Source organism: Balaenoptera ricei, chromosome 3 (assembly GCF_028023285.1).
Source record: "Balaenoptera ricei isolate mBalRic1 chromosome 3, mBalRic1.hap2, whole genome shotgun sequence".
Classification (NCBI taxonomy): domain Eukaryota; kingdom Metazoa; phylum Chordata; class Mammalia; order Artiodactyla; family Balaenopteridae; genus Balaenoptera; species Balaenoptera ricei.
The window spans coordinates 42,086,568-42,106,462 of record NC_082641.1 but is presented as its reverse complement, the minus strand read 5'-3'; the positions used below and the strand labels follow the sequence as shown (position 1 = coordinate 42,106,462).

General features: G+C 36.2%; 1 protein-coding gene and 1 non-coding gene across 6 annotated transcripts in view; both read left to right on the top strand.

Annotated features, from left to right (window-relative positions):
• ARL15 (ADP ribosylation factor like GTPase 15) overlaps positions 1-19,895 on the top strand; it is a 494,867-nt gene that overhangs the window by 153,526 nt on the left and 321,446 nt on the right. For 4 of the 5 annotated variants that reach the window (XR_009502620.1, XR_009502619.1, XM_059919286.1 and 1 more), the window contains exon 3: positions 5,214-5,273. The exons of the other annotated variant lie outside the window; for it this stretch is intronic. Coding sequence is in view for 2 of the 4 variants with exons in the window: in XM_059919286.1 (XP_059775269.1) it covers positions 5,214-5,273 (60 nt within the window). In the remaining 2 variants the exon portion in view is untranslated. The remainder of the gene's footprint in view (positions 1-5,213; positions 5,274-19,895) is intronic. 5 annotated transcript variants of the gene reach the window in all.
• Positions 18,819-18,925, top strand: LOC132364253 (U6 spliceosomal RNA). Its single transcript, XR_009502792.1, has one exon. It is a non-coding gene; the product is annotated as a U6 spliceosomal RNA (small nuclear RNA).

Here is a 19,895-nt window from a genome sequence, read left to right as displayed (position 1 = left end):
AAAAACTGAATGTCTATGCAAACAATTATTTCCCCAAAGAGTTACTAAGTCATATATTTATTAAAATTTGTGGGGTTAAATCTTAGGGGAGGTTTCAGTCTTACTAATGTAGCTTAAATAGGCCAGGAAAAAATGACTACGTAACTTAGGCTTCAGCCATCAAATTGTTTGAATGGAGTCGGGAGACCTACCCCTGAGGCCTTCAGCCAAAAACTGGAGGCCATTGATGGTTGACTCAGTTGTTACAATATAAATAATGGAATCCTAACATTAGAGGAAACTTTAGAAAGCTAATCTAGTCCACTCATTTTGCAGATGAGGGATTCAAAGTCAAGAAAAAAGTAGCTGGTAAGAAGTCTAAGAGCTGTGATAGGGTTTCTAGGACAGTGCTCTTGTTCCATCAGCTCACTGACTTCCTGCAAAGAGCATCGGAGGATGCTTATTTTTTCGAAGAAGCAACAGAGCAAGCGCACTGTCATGGCTGAGTCAGTTGGACATTTTCCCTCCCCTCCTGAGTTCCTGGTTTTATTAATAACGTCTTTAAAAAAGTACTCTCTAAACTCATACTATTACTTTTATTCCGTTAATAAGGCAATGTAGTATAGACCTGAGAACACAAGAATCAAAATAGATTCCTTGTGTTGGATTATTTATAAATAGGAGGGAAAATAATTAGTGGGATTATTAGGTATGTGTGTATTTTTTCCAATCAGCTCCACTGTTATTTAGGTTCAAAATTGGAAATTTTGAATCCATCATCTTGTTGGGATGTGGAAGAGGTGCTATAGTGTGGAGCTCTGGTGGACTCAGGTGATGAGATCTGAGTTCAGGTTTTAAATACAGCATTTAGTAGTTTTGGCCAGGTACTTAACCCTTCTAGACTTCACTTGCTTCCTGGAACAGTAGTTATTCATTAAGTTAAGGATTGTCGTAACAGCTAAAATACAGTCGTCGCTTGGTATATGAGGGGGACTGGTGACCACCTCCCCCTGCAACAGATACCAAAATTTGAGGATGCTCAAGTCCTTTATATAAAAATACAGTATTTGCATGTAACCTACACACATCCTCCCATATGTTTCAAATCATCTCTAGATTACCAATAATACCTAATACAATGTAAATACAATGTAAATGGCCTGGGCACAGCAAATTCAAGTTTTGCTTCTTGGAATTTTCTGGAAATTTTTTTCCCAAATATTTTTGATCTGTTTGGTTGAATATGTGGATGCAGAACCCTTGGATATGGAGGGCTGACTAAATATAAACCCTTAGCACAGATCTTTAAACAAATATTGAGATCCTATTATGACCAAGCACTGGCATACAAGATGCACTGTACACTGTATCTCTATTACGAATCCTTGCAGTCTAGCTGGGGAACAAACATAAAACAAGTAAGTAAACTGATATGTAATTAGAACTGTGAAAGTCACGTAGGAGAAGTGCTGAGTGCCCCAAGCACACAGATCCAAAAAAATCAATCTATTTCAGGAACACCAGAGAAGGCCTGCCTGACAAAGTGAAGTTCTAATACCACCTGAAGGATAAAGAGTTTGCCAGAAGGGCAAAGAACACACACTTTTGGAGCAGTAGGTGCAAAGGCCCTGAGATGTAATGAACATGGCTTGTTTTAGGAACTGAAGAATATAAATGAGGGGGAAATGGTACAAAATAAGCCTAAGGAAGGAAAGAGGAACCAGATCAGGTAGGGCCTTGTTAGGTGTTTCAAACTATACCTTGAGTAGTGAGAAGGTATCAGACCCTTTTAAGTAGGGGAATGATGTAAACAGAAGTGCATTTCAGGAAATCACTTCTGCTAATGTGTGGGGATGATTGAGGAGGCCAGTAATAGATGCAGAGTTTAGTTTGGAGGCTCACCACGTGGTGATGGTGGTGGCTTGACCACAGTTGTGCTGTGAGGATGAAGAGAGGTAGGCATTTTTGAGAACTATTTAGCAGGTGAAATTGAAAGGCTTTGGGGATTGGTTGATTGATTGAAAGGGAAAGAAGTGTTAAGGAGGACCACAAATATTTAGTCTATAGAAGTCCTCAATAAATGTTTGTTTTGATTGCTTCTTCAGCAACTCTTATTTTTACCACTGCTTTCATAATATATCTGAATTTGAGGCCACACATGATTTTGATTGGGAGAAAGCATTCAGTGATTATTTGATGACCATTAGTATTCTGAATTTTTAGTTTTATTTATTTAAAAACAAAACACTTTATAGCACTGATTACGGTCTGTTTTCATTTACAGCTGAGGAAACTGAGGCACAGAGGAATTAAGTAACTTGCTCAGAGTCAGACAGTTAATAATGGTAGAGCCAGAATTTGAACCCAGACATTCTTACTGTAGAGCCCATGCAATCCAGTGATTTTCATTCCTCAAAGCAACCCTTTGAGAAAGGTATTTTGATGGATTGACCTTTGTAGCCCTACTAAATATTAATTCCCCTTCTTGACCTCATCCAACTCAATGTAAAGGAATAAAATACAATTGATCTGATGGTTGCCCTTCTTGATTGCCCTTCTGGTGAACTGAAAATGTGTCTTTACATTTTAAGTCTTTTTAATCCTTGCAAACAGTTAGAATGACTAAAATAGAAAAATATTGTTTCTCTTCCATGAATAGTACATTCTCTTATTTTCTGGACTGATTATCTAGGCTTCATCCTCTGAACATTAATTACCACAGCTATATTGTAAAAATAATACAAAGACAGCAAAGTGGAAGACTGCATATACCTTTGCAGTATAAATCTAGCCACACATGTTCTGTGTGAAGAGAAAACATTTATGAGTGTTCTGCAGGAACATTTATATGCCTATAAATAACATTGCTAGGTTACTTTGCTTAGAGTGAACATTGGAGGACATTTTTGTAGTCAATTTATTATGAAGTCTGTGTAAGGATTCAAAATGGGAACTGTCATATAATCTGCCTGTTAGATCAATAAATTTCAAAAGTCGTATTTTGCATATGGGTGTGATAATTTCCAGAAAGATATTTCTTCCCTCTGGGTGCCTGCATATTGTCAGCTTTTAAGAATCAAAGCAGATGAAATATTGCTGATGTGCTCATAACTATTTCTTTTTCAAAGTTGGGGTTTGTCCCATTTCTCTGGAAAATCCATACTTGGGTTGTCCTGAACCTAACCACTAATAGACTGTTTAGCACTTACATAGCGTTTCCGTTTTCAGGATTTCACAATCATTGCCTTTTAATCCATGTAACACCCCTGTGAGGTAGGTAGATACAGTCAAGCATCCAAGTCTCCTGTGGGCGAATTTCAGTGCCAGCAGGAGTATTGTGATTGGCACTGAGTTTCCGTAATTTCCCAGAGGCCAGACACCTGGAGAGGCTTTCCTGCAGACCCAGGTATATGCCAGTATGTCAGCCACATGAAGCTGCCTCCTACTCCTCCTGCTATTTTACTAAGATTCAGTGACTGCATGCACCGTTAATCATAGGGCTATGCCCACTGTGTCAGTCTGTATTAAACCCACATAGGAAGGGTATGTTTTGGAAGGTTCTCAGAGAGCCCAATGAACATTTACGTTCTGTACAACAAATTTCAACAGTTTACACTTCCATCGCTCCAACAACGGTACTTTTCATTCAGTGATAACATTTATGGCTCCAACTAAATACTTAGATTAATAAATGAGCACCATCATTTCTGTCTTGAGTCTGTAATATATTCAGGCAGGCAGAAGATATGTGTACGTAATGATTAAATCATCAACAACATGGCATCCATTGAAATATAACATCGGCAGTCTTATATTTTGTGCTTATTTGTACCAGGCACTGTGATAAAGATAACACGTGCATTATCGCATCCTCATAACAACTTTGTGACATAGATACTATCATTCCCAGTTTACAGACAATGAAAGCCAAGGCTGGTAAGTTGCCCACAGTCATAGAGCTTATTAAAACCTAGTTCTGTCTGACTCCAAAGTCACTTTTTAACCATTACATGATATTCACTGCCTTAAGTAGAAGGTAATATATAAAATCTTAGAGCTCTGGGACAGTATACAACAGAGGAGTGGTAATAATAGGCTGGAGTAGAATAAGGCACATTTTAACGTGTTTTTTAATAAAGTAAAGCAAAACCATGTAAAAGAATTGTTCTTATACACATCGTATTTTATATCTTTTTACCTTTCTAGGCACCCATCATAACTTGCTTCAGTGAAAGTATTTGTATGTTTTCCCTTTCACCCTGTTGATAATTTCTTAAAAAGGGGACCGTGTCTTATTTATCTTGTAATTGTACATATCAAATAATGCTTAAAACCTTAAATTGATTGGGTGCTCGGAAATTACTGAATAAATTAACTATTAATAATAGTAGAGCTTTTAATTGAAAAAGAAGTACCTTTATATGCAAAGTATTCAAGTGAAACAAATGAAACTCCCTTCTATTTAAGACCTCCAGATACCCAGTTCTACCAAGAGTCATTACATGTTCCAGTTTCTTGTGGATCATTTCAGAAATATTTAGTGTATATATTTGTGTGTGTGTCTGTGTATAGGTAAATGCACTCTCACATATGTCACACCTGAATTGATTGACTTAGATGATGATAATTAAGTCCTAAATACAGAATTAATCATAGTACTATACTCTGAATATACTTTTATAATAGAAGTCATTTATTACATGCATTATAAAATGCATAAATGGGTAATTATGATTATACTTTTAAGAAAAATTTATGTATGACTTTAACCACGTCCTTGAAAGAAAACACTGACATAAATACTATGTAATTCAATATAAGATGGTTATAATTTTGATACCTTAGTCTCTAGGGTTGCTAAATTACATGTGAAGGAAGATTAACCTTAGGAATTAGATGCAAAGGTCCTGATAGATTTAATATTTTCTTTGAAGTTTCTCTATACTTCCAAGTGTCTTTCTCGCAACTGATAAAATTTACAAAGTGGCATTATGTATTAAAGAATGAGGCAATAATGTGAAGAAGAGGGTTATATTTTGCTGTAACATACAACTTTTGCAAAATGGTAGAAGATAATACTGGGTTAACCGTTTATCTTGGAAATTATGTGTTTCTGGTGTAAATATGAGCTATGAAAAATAACTCTTAATCTGCCTAAAAAAGAGCATTTGAGCATTTTATACATTTTTAAAACTTAAGTTGCTAATTCTTTGTTTTCTGTTTTCTAATTGTAGGTTTTAGTATAAAAGCAGTGCCATTCCAGAATGCCATCTTGAATGTAAAAGAACTTGGAGGTATATCATTTAAGATCACTTCTATGTCTGGCTCTAGCTTTTACTAAGTTCATATTAATGTGTTACATATAATTAAAACATAATGATGATGTATTATTCTCGGAGGTGATTCATTTTTACCTTTTCTCTTGATAATACATTTCCTTGAAATATTTCCTTTTCTTTATATATATTTTAAAGGTAGTTGAAGAGTTCTAAGTAACATAAACTTTGTTTTCTTTTGTGTGGATTAAAGAACTACACTACTAATGCCATTTCATACACTGTACTCTTTGGTTTTACTTAGCTAATGAAATTTATTCTTCAATGAACAAAATGAAGAGAGTTTTAATATAATCATAAAAAATAAGCTATATGTTATACAGGGCAAAGAACTGTATTTTAGAGTAGTTTGTATTCATACTGCAGGTTTTATTGTATTAGATCTTTTTAGAATGTATTTGTTCCAATAATAAATCTTTGCCAATAGGTTCTTTGCTGGTCAAGCACATTTATTGGCTAGGCTGCACCCTAAACTATACATCACTCAGTCTTTCATTACACTCTCTGTCTGAGGTTTTTTTTTTGGTTGTGTTTTATGTCAGTCAGGGTCTTAATCCATGTAAATAGGTTATCAAAGAAATCAGTCAATTCAGTGAACCTACTAAATTCTCTAATGCCACAGGAAAATGGTAAGTGCTCTGGAGTTCAGTATAATATTGGTGAGTTTAATGAAAGAAAGTTCTCTTCCATCTCTTTAATCACTTTGTGATATTGACCTTACCCTGTTTTTTTTTTTAAGCTCATTCTGTGACCTATTTTTAGATTGATGAAATTGACACAAACCTTATGCCATCATAATAGTGTTCGATGCCTTCTTATTTTTATCTAATGATATATTGGCTGATCTTTTCAGGTGTGTGTTTTAAAGAGCTATATCCAGAACAAGTATACTTCTGTCAGTCTGTTTTATAGCTACCTTTGACTTTTACAGCATTAATATTTAAAATGAACCATGGTTGATAAATTCTGGTTTTTCTTTGATGTTGGTTTGGTCATTTTGACTGCAAAAATTATAAAACGTGAATGTTCTTGTAATAGAATAATTTTTCTATGCAAAAATTTTAAGACTCTTCTTTTAGATTGAATATTTTAATATTACTTTGTGGCTTCAGAGGACATAGTGTAAACATCCATGGAATCAAAATGAATAGTTTGAGAATTCTATTATTTTTGAATATGGTTGATACGTAGTAATTGTATTATTACTAGGCTAGATGCAAAGTTTTTATTGAATACCCTCCAGGTATACAAAACTGTTGATTAATTGATAAGGTGTTTATTATTGATACTTAGTTGGATGATATAAATAATGGATGTATCTGGACAATTTTTAAAAAGTGGAATTTATAACCTTGACTCTGTGCCATTGAAAATCAGTACAATTCAAAAGATCAAATTAGAGGACGGGGTGTATAAGGTGGGAATCTGTCTGTTCCCAGGCAAGGTTTAATTTTGCTGAAAGAACTGTGTGTACCCTGGCAATTGTTGAAATGGAAATTACAATGGAGAGGATACCATAGAGTTTGGTGGAAATGCTTTAGTTTGTGCCTCTTCTGTGATGTAATAGTTGAGAGATGTAGGTATAAGATAGAGCTTCAGGGATTGGGACCTATACATTAGTTTCAGGCTAGTGATGTGTGGTGTTTGGCGGGTGGTAATGAAGAGCAAATTCCTAGCTTAAGCACAGATTCTTCTTCCCCTGAAGTTTAATAGCTGTTTTCAGTTGAGAGACTGTCTCAAGGAGAAGGTGATTTTCTGAGTAGAATCTAATTGTGTATCCTGTGTTGTGTGCTCAGAGGCAAGCAGTGGAGGGAGTTCAATCCTTGACTTTTTACTCACTAATTCCTTTATCCAACAAATATTTTTTGAGGACCTACTCTGCATGGGGTAGGACTGGGCCCTAAGTCAAGTCTCACCCAAGAATGCATGAAAAGTAGACTAACAGACAGAGAGTATAGCTTTCCTAGGATTTAGAGTAAATCTTACATACCAAGAGGCTCGTCCCAATATAAGATATGTGGCATTTAGGGAGAATTATGACCTCCTAAAATCAAATTGTTTGAGAGGAGGTTGCTTGACCCAAGAATTTCTAAGTTCAAGAGGAAAGAGTTGAGAATTTTAAGATCAGTGTGTGAAGATGTGAAACAGCTATTTACCAGTAGAGAGTTAACTCAGAAGACAGGTTAATCAGAGTTCAATCAGGTTGTCAATCCAGGGGAAAACTATGAAATCAAGGGAGAAACTCAAGAAGATAGGTATAAAGGTAGGCAGATACTAAGGGCCCGAACTGTGCTGAAGTGCAGAATGCTCAGAAAGTTCTGCTTATCCTAGGGTTAATTCCCAAGATTGGCACGGCCCCTGTTCCTCCCTTCTAATTCCTTCTTTACCCTTTTCAGATGGTTCCAAGACTTTCCATCACCCCCTTATCAACCTTAAGTTACATTTCTCACTTCTTCAAAATAGGAAGAGGCATGAACTTGTGTTCCTTATCTAGTAAGAAGAAATGGTTTAGAATGAAATAACAGTGACTAATGGAGTTAAATTAAATGAAAGTCACTTTTGGTAGATCTTAATAACAAACTGTGTTTGCACACACACTGATAGATGTTTGTGTGTTTGTATATATGTACTACATAATTTGTGTTATGTATATATAGAAATAATTCTATGTTCTTATCAAATTTCTCTTCTATGAGGGTATTTCTTATATCTTCCTCCTAAAAATGGCTATACATCTTGTTCACATCAATTTTCTCATATGGTCTTTTCCTGTTGTTCATGCAGTCATTCTAGCACAATTATTTGTGTGTCAAGCATGATTCTAGGGGCTGGAAATAAATGATATTTAAAACACATCCCCTGTCTTCAAGGCACTCATGGTTCAGGGATGGAGACATGCATGAAAAGAAATATTTGAAATTAATTTTTGAAAATGATGAAATTAAGGGGCAAGTAAGAATAAAGTAAGGGATGACACAAAGAGAGATATAGTTAGTCCAGCCCAGTGATATGATGGGTGAGTCCTGTTTTCACTGTTTTGAGAATGACTTGCTCTCCGCAGCTTACCTGTCATACTCATCAGGCTGTACCGATTACTCCTGTCTTTATGTGAAATTAGAACTCTAAAATTTCTTGTATTTTCTCTCCCCACACATTCTCATTTAATCTTTGCAACTTCATGCCTAGAGAATAGATGCTATTATTATCTCACAGATAATGAGACACAGGACACCTAGACACAGATCAAGTGGCTTGATCAAAGTTATTTGGAGGAGGTGTGGAAGTTGATCTGAGTGCTTGCGCTTAATCAGCATACTCTATACATAAAGCATTTTACCCAGCGCCCAGCACAAGAGAAGTGCTCCCGTGTGTTGTCTGCTGATGCTTTTATCATTATTATAAGAACAATTTGAAGTCTTCACATGTTTGCATTATTTTCATTAACACTATACTGATTAAACATGAACCTCTTGCTCTCTGCTGAAAAATTCTAGGACGTCATCCCTTATTATTGCCGCCGCTTTTATCATTCGTTTTCTGTCTTACTCCTTTATTTACAGGTCTTTCTTTTTTTTTATTATTTTTATTTTTAAATTAATTTTTATTGGAGTACAGTTGATTTATAATCTTATGTTAGTTTCTGCTGTACAGCAAAGTGAATCAGTTATACATATGCATACATCCATTCTTTCTTAGATTCTATTCCCATATAGATCATTACAGAGTATTGAGTAGAGTTCCCTGTGCTATACAGTAGGTTCTTTTTTTTTTTTTTTTTTTTTTTTGGCTGCGTTGGGTCTTTGTTGCTGCGCGCGGGCTTTCTCTAGTTGTGTGGAGCTACTCTTCCTTGCAATGTGCGGGCTTCTCATTGCGGTGGCTTCTCTTGTTGCAGAGCACGGGCTCTAGGTGCGCGGGCTTCAGTAGTTGTGGCGTGCAGGCTTCAGTAGTTGTGGCTCGCGGGCTCAACAGTTGTGGCTCGCCTGCTCTAGAGTGCAGCCTCAGTAGTTGTGGCACACGGGCTTAGTTGCTCCGCGGCATGTGGGATCTTCCCAGACCAGGGCTCGAACCCGTGTCCCCTGCATTGGCAGGCCGATGCTTAACCAATGAGCCACCAGGGAAGCCCCTATTCAGTAGGTTCTTATTTAGAAGTCTTTCAAGTCAAACTCTTCTTCAGTTATGGTCTGACTCCAGTGCCCTCAGCACTCCAGTGCTTCCCTCTTCTGATTTCTTCAAGACTGCCTTCTGAAGCAGAGTCTTACCTTATTCTAGATAGTTTCCAAAACTTACAGAATCTTCCATAAACATGTCATTTTGATATTCTTTTTATTTTTTCTAATTCAGTCAGTCAACAAATATTTACTGAGTACATATTATATGCTCAGGCTGAGTTCTAGAAAATGGTGGTGGTTATACTGTTAAGACAAGCATAGTCCCTGAATAGACTGGCTAATGGACACAAGGGGAGACTCTTGACGTCTACTTAACTTCTCTCCTTGATTAAAGCCAAATATGACTTCTTATAGGCCTAAAACGAATTTCTAGGTTAATCCCTTCCATACTTGAAGGGATTTATTTTTAATAGCATACAGCAAGGCTGAGTGTTAGTTTCCATCCTGACGAAGGACATTCTGTAGTATCGCTCAATGAACTTTTTTTTTTCCCTGCATATTCTTGAATTTGGAAAGGTTTTTTTTGGTGTGTGTTTGAAACTAATCTAAATCCTTTCTCTTTTAACTTTAATTAATTACTCTGCTCGTCTTGCTCTGTTATTTTTATTTTTCTGGATGTTGTGCAAGACACCGAGCAGGATGCTGGATAGGCAGATTAATCTTTCGAAGGATTTTCCTTCCTCCTGGTGACTTGTTTCAAAGCCCAGTCATCCTGCATGCTTCCAGGCAAGTCTACTTTCCTGTATCTCTGTTGCCTTATCTGTAAAATGTAGTAATAATAGTCCCTACATCATATAATCCTTGTGAGGACTAAATTAGTCAACGTAGGTCAAGTACTTAGAGACCACTTGGCCCATAGCTAACATTTTTGGAAGATTTTGCTTTTATTATAATTATATCCTCACTCCCTCATACCCCTCAAAAACACCTTTCAATAAAGCCTTTTTCCCCCAAGGTCTCTGAAAACAACACAGATCACATATTGATTGCTTTTTCTTTTTGTGGTCATGCCTCCCTCCCTCGTAGACAAGGTGATCTTTTCCTTCATTGCATTATACCTATTTAACCTGAAAAGTCACTGGGAAGGGACCTCACCTCATTGGGGTCTTGGGTAGCTGCCCAGCATATTTTTTGGCACTACATGTGTGTTAGTAGTAAATGTTTTTGTCCCTTTCCACCTAATCACCTTTCTTTCTGTTTTCAGATTCCACCTGAAAAATCTCTTGTTTGTCATAGTACCTCTTAATTGCTTTCATTCTGTTTGGCTTATGTATTTTAACCACATTACTAAGGTAAGTGAAGCATCTGGCATTTAACTGAGTTGGAAGCAGTGGTCACACTGCAGTGACATCACAGCTCTGATAATTTTTCTTCTTAGAAATGTCCAGTTCTTAAATCTACGAACAGATTTTTATGCATTCATAGGTGGCTCTCTCTTGATTTTGAAATTTCATTTACAAATTGATAGAATCCAGAGAGGAAAATTTCATTTCTTAACACGTTTCGTTTGTTACCACTTATTGATAGGCATCCAGACATCATCATGTTCCTTTTTCTTTCTCGAACTGAATTCTGGAACCATGGTTGGTTTGGCCAAGTGACTTGTTTTCTTCCCTTAACATTCTAAGGAGTTATGTCTGAATTGTTTCCCCACCCCCTATCCTGGCCACCATCCCCACCCAATATACTCTTTGGCAGTCTTGTCTTCCCAGTTGACTTTGGGGAAGCAAAGAAATGTTAAAAAGCAGTTAGCTGTCTTTTACACTTCAGTATTCATTGCTGCTAGTTGTCAATCAAAAGGGAAGTTCATGAGGATTTTTGTTTGCACTTTCTTTTCTTTTCTTTAGAGGAAGGAGGTGAGGGTCGTATGGAAAGTGCAAGTTGTGTTCATTTACCCATTTACTTCAGCCCATGCAATAGTGACTGAATGATTTTTAAGGATTGTCAGCTAAGCCATTTTTTAAAGGTTGCTTCTTTCAGCAGCCAAGCTGTTATATGAAACAGATGTTGACTCTGTCCTGTTTCTTTGTTTGCCTGGAGGAATACGCCTCCTCATAGTAAAAGGTGCTGTTTCTTTGTATGCTGCTAGTTATCTTCGGGTGCTGTTAATCTGTCCAGGTTATTTGCATTTCTTAATTTCTCCAGAAACTGTACAGGGCAGACTTCTTAACAGGCAGCCCAGGGGGCACTGCTGCCTGCTTCTTGTAATTCCTGCTTTTTGTACCCAGGCCGTTTGATGTCTTTTGCCAAAATAAAGTTTTCTTCCTTCAGAATCTTTTATTAAAACTTACTTTGGAGGGAATAATAGCTCTTTAATTTTGATCTGATACATTCTCACTGTCCTTTGTATATTATGATTATTCCCTCTATATGGCCACTACTGCCTCCTATTAAAAAAATAATGCAGCTAAATACCTATGAATTTAGTGTACTCACTGGCTCTGAAGGTCATGCTATACAACAAAGACAGAGGAGGAAACACGACAATATAAACCAATATATTGGTTGTATATTAGAAAAAGAATGAGTATAAGCAGACAGACTTGAAGAGGTTATTGTGGCCACATTGCTGTAAGGGACAAGTGGAATTGCCTACATTCTTTGCTGGTATAGGAGAAAGCAACTTGCCATTCGAAAACTGTTTTAGACATCTCCACGTGGGTTTCTATGGGAAAAGAGGCAAGAAACCATGACCCTGGCAAAGGAACATGGCAGCACAGAGGGGGGGCCCAAGTGCGGCCAGGTCCACAGAATACCTTAGGACCGTGCTTTGAGCTGAGTGACAGTCAGCTACATACAAGTAAATGTGCATGTTCTGTATCTGTTGTATAATTATAAGGAAAAAATGTGGTTCAGCAAGTAGACTGTAGCCTCAAGACACTCTGTCCCCCTCTGCATTTGAACTTCTTGTTGTTGTTTTCTTATCTGTAAAATGTAAGTTTTAATAAATCATCACTATTTATTTCCCAAGGGATTGGGCTGGAAAAGAAAAGTTCAGTTGCCTAAAGTACCTCAGAAGAGATGCTTTAAGAATAGACAGTGGTATTCCCACTAACTCTTTTTTTATAGTTGTGGATCCAGTGTAATATGTAATATTGAATGATCGAAACATCTTGATATAGTATTGTTTCCTTATCTAGGAAAAGAACCAGACCTTTCTGGAATGGGGACAGCCAGTTAACTCCTGGCTCTCTGAGCTGTGTACTTTCTCACTTAGGCTTAGGCTTTACTAGGGGAAATGATATTGGTATAAAGCCAAGTCACTTGGATGTGAGTTAAAAGGCCACAGCTATCTGAATTGGTTGAACAGGATCCCAGGGTGGTGGTGTTCAAGCGTTTTTTACACTTGCTAAGGGAAAACTGAGCCAAACAGTCAACAGAGCCAAATAAGTGAATCTAGGGGCCCAGAAATCTGTTACTGGCTGATGTAGACCTGACCTTAATTTTTGTTTTCTTCTGGAGAAGTGCCCTAGGAAATTTTTAAAAATCTGTCTTTCCCAGTCATAGTTTAGTATAGCACTTAACGATTTGCTTTATAAGACTCTGTGTGTATATAGAACGTTCTAGAAACTAGTGTCCCAGACTTTTAAACCTCCCAACCCCTGGCAGTAGGGTTCTCATGTGCCTCTGAGGTTGCTGCCTCACCACTGTTTCCTCTTTAGGGGCAATCAGGTCATTTCATGTCTTCTCACTCTGCCCAGCTTCCTCACAGAACATTTGTGTTGGGTTCTTAGCTTAACTTCTTATCCCTCACAGGGGAATAGGTATTTCTGTTTCTCCCAGGGGTTGCCATAATAGCAACTAATTTTCACTGTGTATTTGGTTTCAGTGTGATATTGCAGCAACAGCACTGGAAGTCAAGAGACTAGTATTTTCCTCTAAAAAACAAGCCAGGGGACATTAGGCAAGGCATTTAACTTCTCCATTGCTGCTTTCTTTTCTAGCAGCTGAAGATGCTGATAGCTGTTCTCCTCTTTGGTATAGCATAACTAGTTTATTTTTTATATAAAAACTTACAGTATCTACTTCGCATCAACCTCTGGGAACCATAGAGGCAGTCTCTAACAACTGTGCAGGACTATAAAGGATTATTTCCTCTATTTTCCTTTATCCCTGACTTTGTCAATTCTTTAGTTTTATTTTGTACAGTAGGCATTTTAATAAATCTCAAAGTTTTCTTTTTGTGTGGGTAGTGTGAGGCAGACCCAACATCCATAAAATAACAACTAATACTGACTTAACAAAGTTGCTATGACTGTGGTCTTTACTTTGAGAAGCACTATAGTCTGGTATGGGAAGTACTATAACAGTACAACATGCAGTTAGGATCATACAGAAAGGACAAGACATCACACAAAGTCTAGGGAAAGGAACAGAAGAGATGAAAGTCATGGAGGTGGCAGTGGGCTTGGTTCAGTCTTGTCCTAGTATAAACCAAGCCTACTGTCACCTCTTTGACTTTTGTCCCATCTGTTCCTAGGCTGTCTTTCCCCCTGTCATGTCTTCTTTGTCCTTTCTATACGATCCTAGTTGAATCGTGTACTCAATACTGGTATTTACCATACTAGACTGTAAAGTTATGAAGAACTGAAAAGCACAACATAGTCTTAAAGGTTTGTTGTATGTTGTATAAAATATATCCATAGTTCTAAGCTGGAGGGAAATTTGCCAAATTGTGCCCCAAGATGCTAGAGTAACGTTAGATGCTTCAGAGGCAAAATGTTTTGTTGTTGTTGCTGAATTCATTTCAGTGAATAGTTAATTAATACTAACTACATGCTGGGCCCTGAGGATACAATTTCTGCTCTGCCATACAACCCCACCCTACACACACACACACACACACACTCACTCACTCCTCTGAGCCCAATTCTTTGGGTATTTTCGTGGGAGAGTGATGTTGGCCATAACAATTACGGAAGTTCTCAGAAAAATTAAATAGCTTTACTATGTTCCTATAATTGGAATAGCAACTTGACAGTTGTTGAAGAGGTAATATGTTTGTAGCTATTCATCACTTATCAGACTGGATTGATTCTCTGACGTATGCTGGAGCCAGATGAAATAGAACTGGTTAGATTTGTTTTTGAGGTGTCACAAATTTGTGACTTTTTAATTTTTTAAGATCCAAAGTATTGTCTAAAGACTCTATTGATGATGCTTGATCATTTTAATCTTGAAATTTACTGATATTTATGGCATTGTTGTGAGAGGTAATAATGTGAAGAACTTACCATATAAAGTTAATTATTATTTTTAACACAGTTACGGGAAGCTCTTATGATTGAGAATTGAAGGTTGATTTTTTTTACTGTGTCTATTCTCCCTCCCTTGCCAAAATCTCATGAAATGACAATAATATCAGAAAACAAACAAACAGTAATAAATCTATTACAAAGATAGATTTAAATCTATAATAGAAAAAGGAAAGCAAGACAAAGCTTGAGGTACAGACAATGGAAACATGAAATAGAAGGGGAATTCATCAGGATTATTAATCAGGGAGCTTATCAAAGTTATTAATTGGGGCTTTACATTTGGAGCTATGCCTTTATTTTTCTTTTCTTCTTGTGTTAGATAGTGGATAGCAGCTGTGTTTACCCACAAACTAAATCCTTGAGTGTGGGTGCTAGACTCAGGCAGGGCAGTGCTCCAGTAATGTACTGACTGCCAGGTGGGTTAGAAAGCCCACACACAAGGGAGACAAGCCACTTGTCTGTCCCTGTTAATCACTGGAAACAGGCAATGGTAAACAAAAGAGCTGGCAAACAGATTTTCAAACAAAGGATAAGGATATAATCATGACACACCACAGTATGAGGAAAACCAACACCATGAAAGAAAGACACCCAATCAAAAGTCAGAAGAAAAGATGTCCAAGGATCTAGAGGTAACAGAGTGATCAGAAGAGGACATTCAGAGAGATGGAGGAATGTTTTGTATTTATGACAAAGAATGTAACACAGAACATGGGAAATTAAAATTTAACTTAAAAATTTAAAATGAAAATGGCAGTTGATATAACTCATATGTAAATTAGTGAAACTAAGGACTGAGCAAGGGAATGTCCTCAGAATGCCTTCTCAAAGGAATACTTTGTAAGTATGAAAGAAAATTTAAGAGACAAAGGGAATAGTTACAGAAGTTCCAACATCTCTCTATGAAGCATGAGCTCTAAAAGGAGAGTAAAGAGAAACTGGAGAATAAAATAATTTAAAAAACAATAGAAAAAGAGCCTCTAATATGAAAAAGAGAACTGAGATTTAGTGAGCCCTCTGAGTGCCAAGAAAAGACCCATACCTAGACATACTGTGAAGGAGAAACCATTCATTGTCATCATAGAAACACACATAATAAAATAGCATTATTTCTGATTTCAGCATGGGAGATGGCAGAGTTAGGTAAAGAGAAAAAACCATTAAAGTATATTCTTTATGTATTTAGAGTAAGATTATAATTAACAAAGAAAAATTGAAGTTTAAATATATATCTTTAAAATTAATTTAAAATTATATATCTTTAGGTCCTATTTGTTTATTTTTGTTTTTATTTCCATTTCTCTAGGAGGTGGGTCAAAAAGGATCTTGCTGTGATTTATGCCATAGAGTGTTCTGCCTATGTTTTCCTCTAAGAGTTTTATAGTGTCTGGCCTTACATTTAGGTCTTTAATCCATTTTGAGTTTATTTTTGTGTATGGTGTTAGGGAGTGTTCTAATTTCATTCCTTTACATGTAGCTGTCCAGTTTTCCCAGGACCACTTATTGAAGGGGCTGTATATATATATATACACCCATCTCACACTTTTTTTTTTTATATATATAAGTCCATGCCACTTTTGCAATTCGTCCCAGCTTACCCTTCCCCCCGCCCCCGTGTCCTCAAGTCCATTCTCTACGTCTGTGTCTTTATTCCTGTTCTGCCCCTAGGTTCTTCAGAACCATTTTTTTTTAGATTCTATATATATGTGTTAGCATATGGTATTTGTTTTTCTCTTTCTGACTTCACTCTGTATGACAGGCTCTAGGTCCATCCACCTCACTACAAGTAACTCAATTTCATTTCCTTTTATGGTGAAGTAATATTCCATTGTATATATGTGCCACATCTTTATCCATTCATCTGTCGATGGACACTTAGGTTGCTTCCATGTCCTGGCTATTGTAAATGGAGCTGCAATGAGCATTGTGGTACATGGCTCTTTCTGAATTATGGTTTTCTCAGGGTATATGCCCAGTAGTGGGATTGCTGGGTCATATGGTAGTTCTATTTTTAGTTTTTTAAGGAGCCTCCATACTGTTCTCCATAGTGGCTCTATCAATTTACATTTCCACCAACAGTGCAAGAGGGTTCCCTTTTCTCCACACCCTCTCCAGCATTTATTGTTTGTAGAGTTTTTGATGATGGCCATTCTGACTGGTGTGAGGTGATACCTCATTGTAATTTTGATTTGCATTTCTCTAATGATTAGTGATGTTGAGCATCCTTTCATGTGTTTGTTGGCAATCTGTATATATATATACATCTTTAAAAAATTTTTATCTTTAAAAATTAATTAAAAATTAACACTCTAACAATAAAAGGATGATATATACATAAATACGTTTTTTTAAATGTCTGAAAGTTTACATATTCAACTAATATAATAAGTTATGTTAGAGAGTGGAGTGAGAGTTTACTGGGTCCCAGTAGAATTGTTGCTTTTTAGTATTGTGTGTATTTTTTTCATGAGAACTTTCTTTTTTAATTTACGAAATAAATTCACTCCAAGGAGAGAAAGCAAAGAAGATTTGATAAATTCAGCAAAATGCAAGAATGGGGAAAAAAATAACAAAACAAAATAATGAACAAAAAGTTATGATAGGGCTTCCCTGGTGGCACAGTGGTTGAGAGTCTGCCTGCTAATGCAGGGGACACGGGTTCGAGCCCTGGTCTGGGAAGATCCCACATGCTGCGGAGCAACTAGGCCCGTGAGCCACAATTACTGAGCCTGCGCGTCTGGAGCCTGTGCTCCGCAACAAGAGAGGCCGCGATAGTGAGAGGCCCGCGCACCGCGATGAGGAGTGGCCCCCACTTGCCGCAACTGGAGAAAGCCCTCGCACAGAAACGAAGACCCAACACAGCCACAAATAAATAAATAAATAATTTAAAAAAATAAAAAAGTTATGATAAATAGAAAATATCTATATATACATTTGTAATTGCAATAACTGTAAATAGATTAAATTCCCCATTTATAAAATGGGTGGCATAAAAACACTGAGTATAAAATATTCAGCTGTATCTGATGATGAGAGACACTTCTACAATAAAAAGATGCAGTAACGTAAAAATAAAGGAATATAAAAGATACCCTAAAAAAAGGCCATTGAAAGTACTGGAAGCAATATTAGTATCAGATGAAATGAAATTCAAAGCAAAGAACATAAATGAGATTAATGATATTTTATATTGGTATACTAAAATAACTGAGTATTGACCTTAACATATTTAACTGCATAATTCTAAAACTAAGAAAAATGTAAGAAATGTAAGAAAAAGTCAACTGATCCATAATTAGTAGAAGAATTTAGCCATACTTTATTCAGAAGACAGCAGACCAAGTAAATAAAAGCATGTAATGCATTTAAAAAGCCAATTAACAAACTTAATCTAATTGACAATTATATAATTTTATACTCAAACAGAAAATACACATTCTTTTGATATACACATAAAATTTTTACATGCATGACCATGTATAATGTGTTTTCTGACCAAAATCCATTAAGATTAGAAATAGCAAATAGACAAAAATAATGATATATGACACAAGATTTAGAAGTACTTGAACCGTATACCATGCACAAAAATTTAAATCGAAATGGATCCTAGACCTAAATATGAGACCTAAACCTATAAAGCTTCCAGAAGAAAACATAGGAGAAAATCTTTGTGACCTTGGGTTCTGCAAAGATTTCTTAGATAAGACACCAAAAGCATAATCCATAAAAAGAAAATTGGTATGTTGGATTTCATAATACTTAAACTTCTGCTTTTTGAAAGACACTGTTAGTGAAAAGACAAGTCATAGGCTAGGTAAACATTATTTGGAAATCATATATCTGATAAAGAACTTCAATCCAGAATATATAGAGAATACTGAGAATTTAATAATAAAAGAAACAATACTCTTAAAAAATGGGCAACAGATTTGAATAGATACCTCATCAAAGAAAATATAAAGAAAGTAAATAAGGACATGCAAAGATGCTTAGCGTTATTAGTCATTAGGGAAATACAAATTAAAATCATCACACACGTATTAAAATATTTAAAATTAAAAAGCCTGACTATAGTGCTCGCTTCGGCAGCACATATACTAAAATTGGAACGATACAGAGAAGATTAGCATGGCCCCTGCGCAAGGATGACATGCAAATTCGTGAAGCGTTCCATATTAAAAAAAAAAAAAAAAAAAAAAGCCTGACTATATCAAATATTGACAAGGATGTAGAAGAACTGGAACTCTCATTCACTGCCAGTAGAGATGTGAAATGATACAACCACTTTGGAGAACAGTGTGGCAGTCTCTTAAGGTAAATGCAAACCAATCTAATAAGCCGTTCCACTCTTAGGAGAAATGAAAACTTGTATTTACTCAAAATCCTGTACCTAAATGTTCACAGCAACATTATTTGTAATAGGACAAAACTGGAAACAACCCAAATGTCATCAGCTGGTGAATGGATAAACAAATTGTTGTATATCCATACAATGAAGTGGTAATTTAGCAATAAAAAAAGAATGAGCTATTGGCACATGCCACAACGTGGATGAATCTTGAAATAATTATACAGAGTGAAAGAAGCCAGACAAAATGGAGCATTTTGAGTAGAGTAGTATTCCCATACTGGAATAAATTTATATCCTGTTTATATAAGGTTCTAGAAAATGCAAACTAATATTTAGTGACAGAAGGTATTTCAGTGATTGCCTGAGGGATAGGGGCAGGAGACAAGAGGAGGGGTGGAATGGCAGGATTAAAAGGGTCATGAGAGAATTTGGGGTGGGGTGATGTATACATTTATTATCTTGATTTTGGTGATGGTATTCATAGATGCATACATTTGTCGAAACTTATCAAATTGTATACTTTAAATATGTGTACTTTATTATATGTCAATTATACCACAGTAAGACTATTAAAAATACTTTATACCTTTAGAAATTAAAAGATATTCTTTCAATCATCTCAGGTTAAAAATCATTGAAAGTATGTTTTGTGAAGGACTTATGGCCCTTTTCTTGGATTGCTTTCCAGTAAAGAATTATTTTAAATAGGCTAAGTTAACGTCCATGGTTTAAAAAAAGATAAGTGCGACTGGTAAAAGACTTAGAAAGAAAAATATCAATTTCTGGATAATCATATATA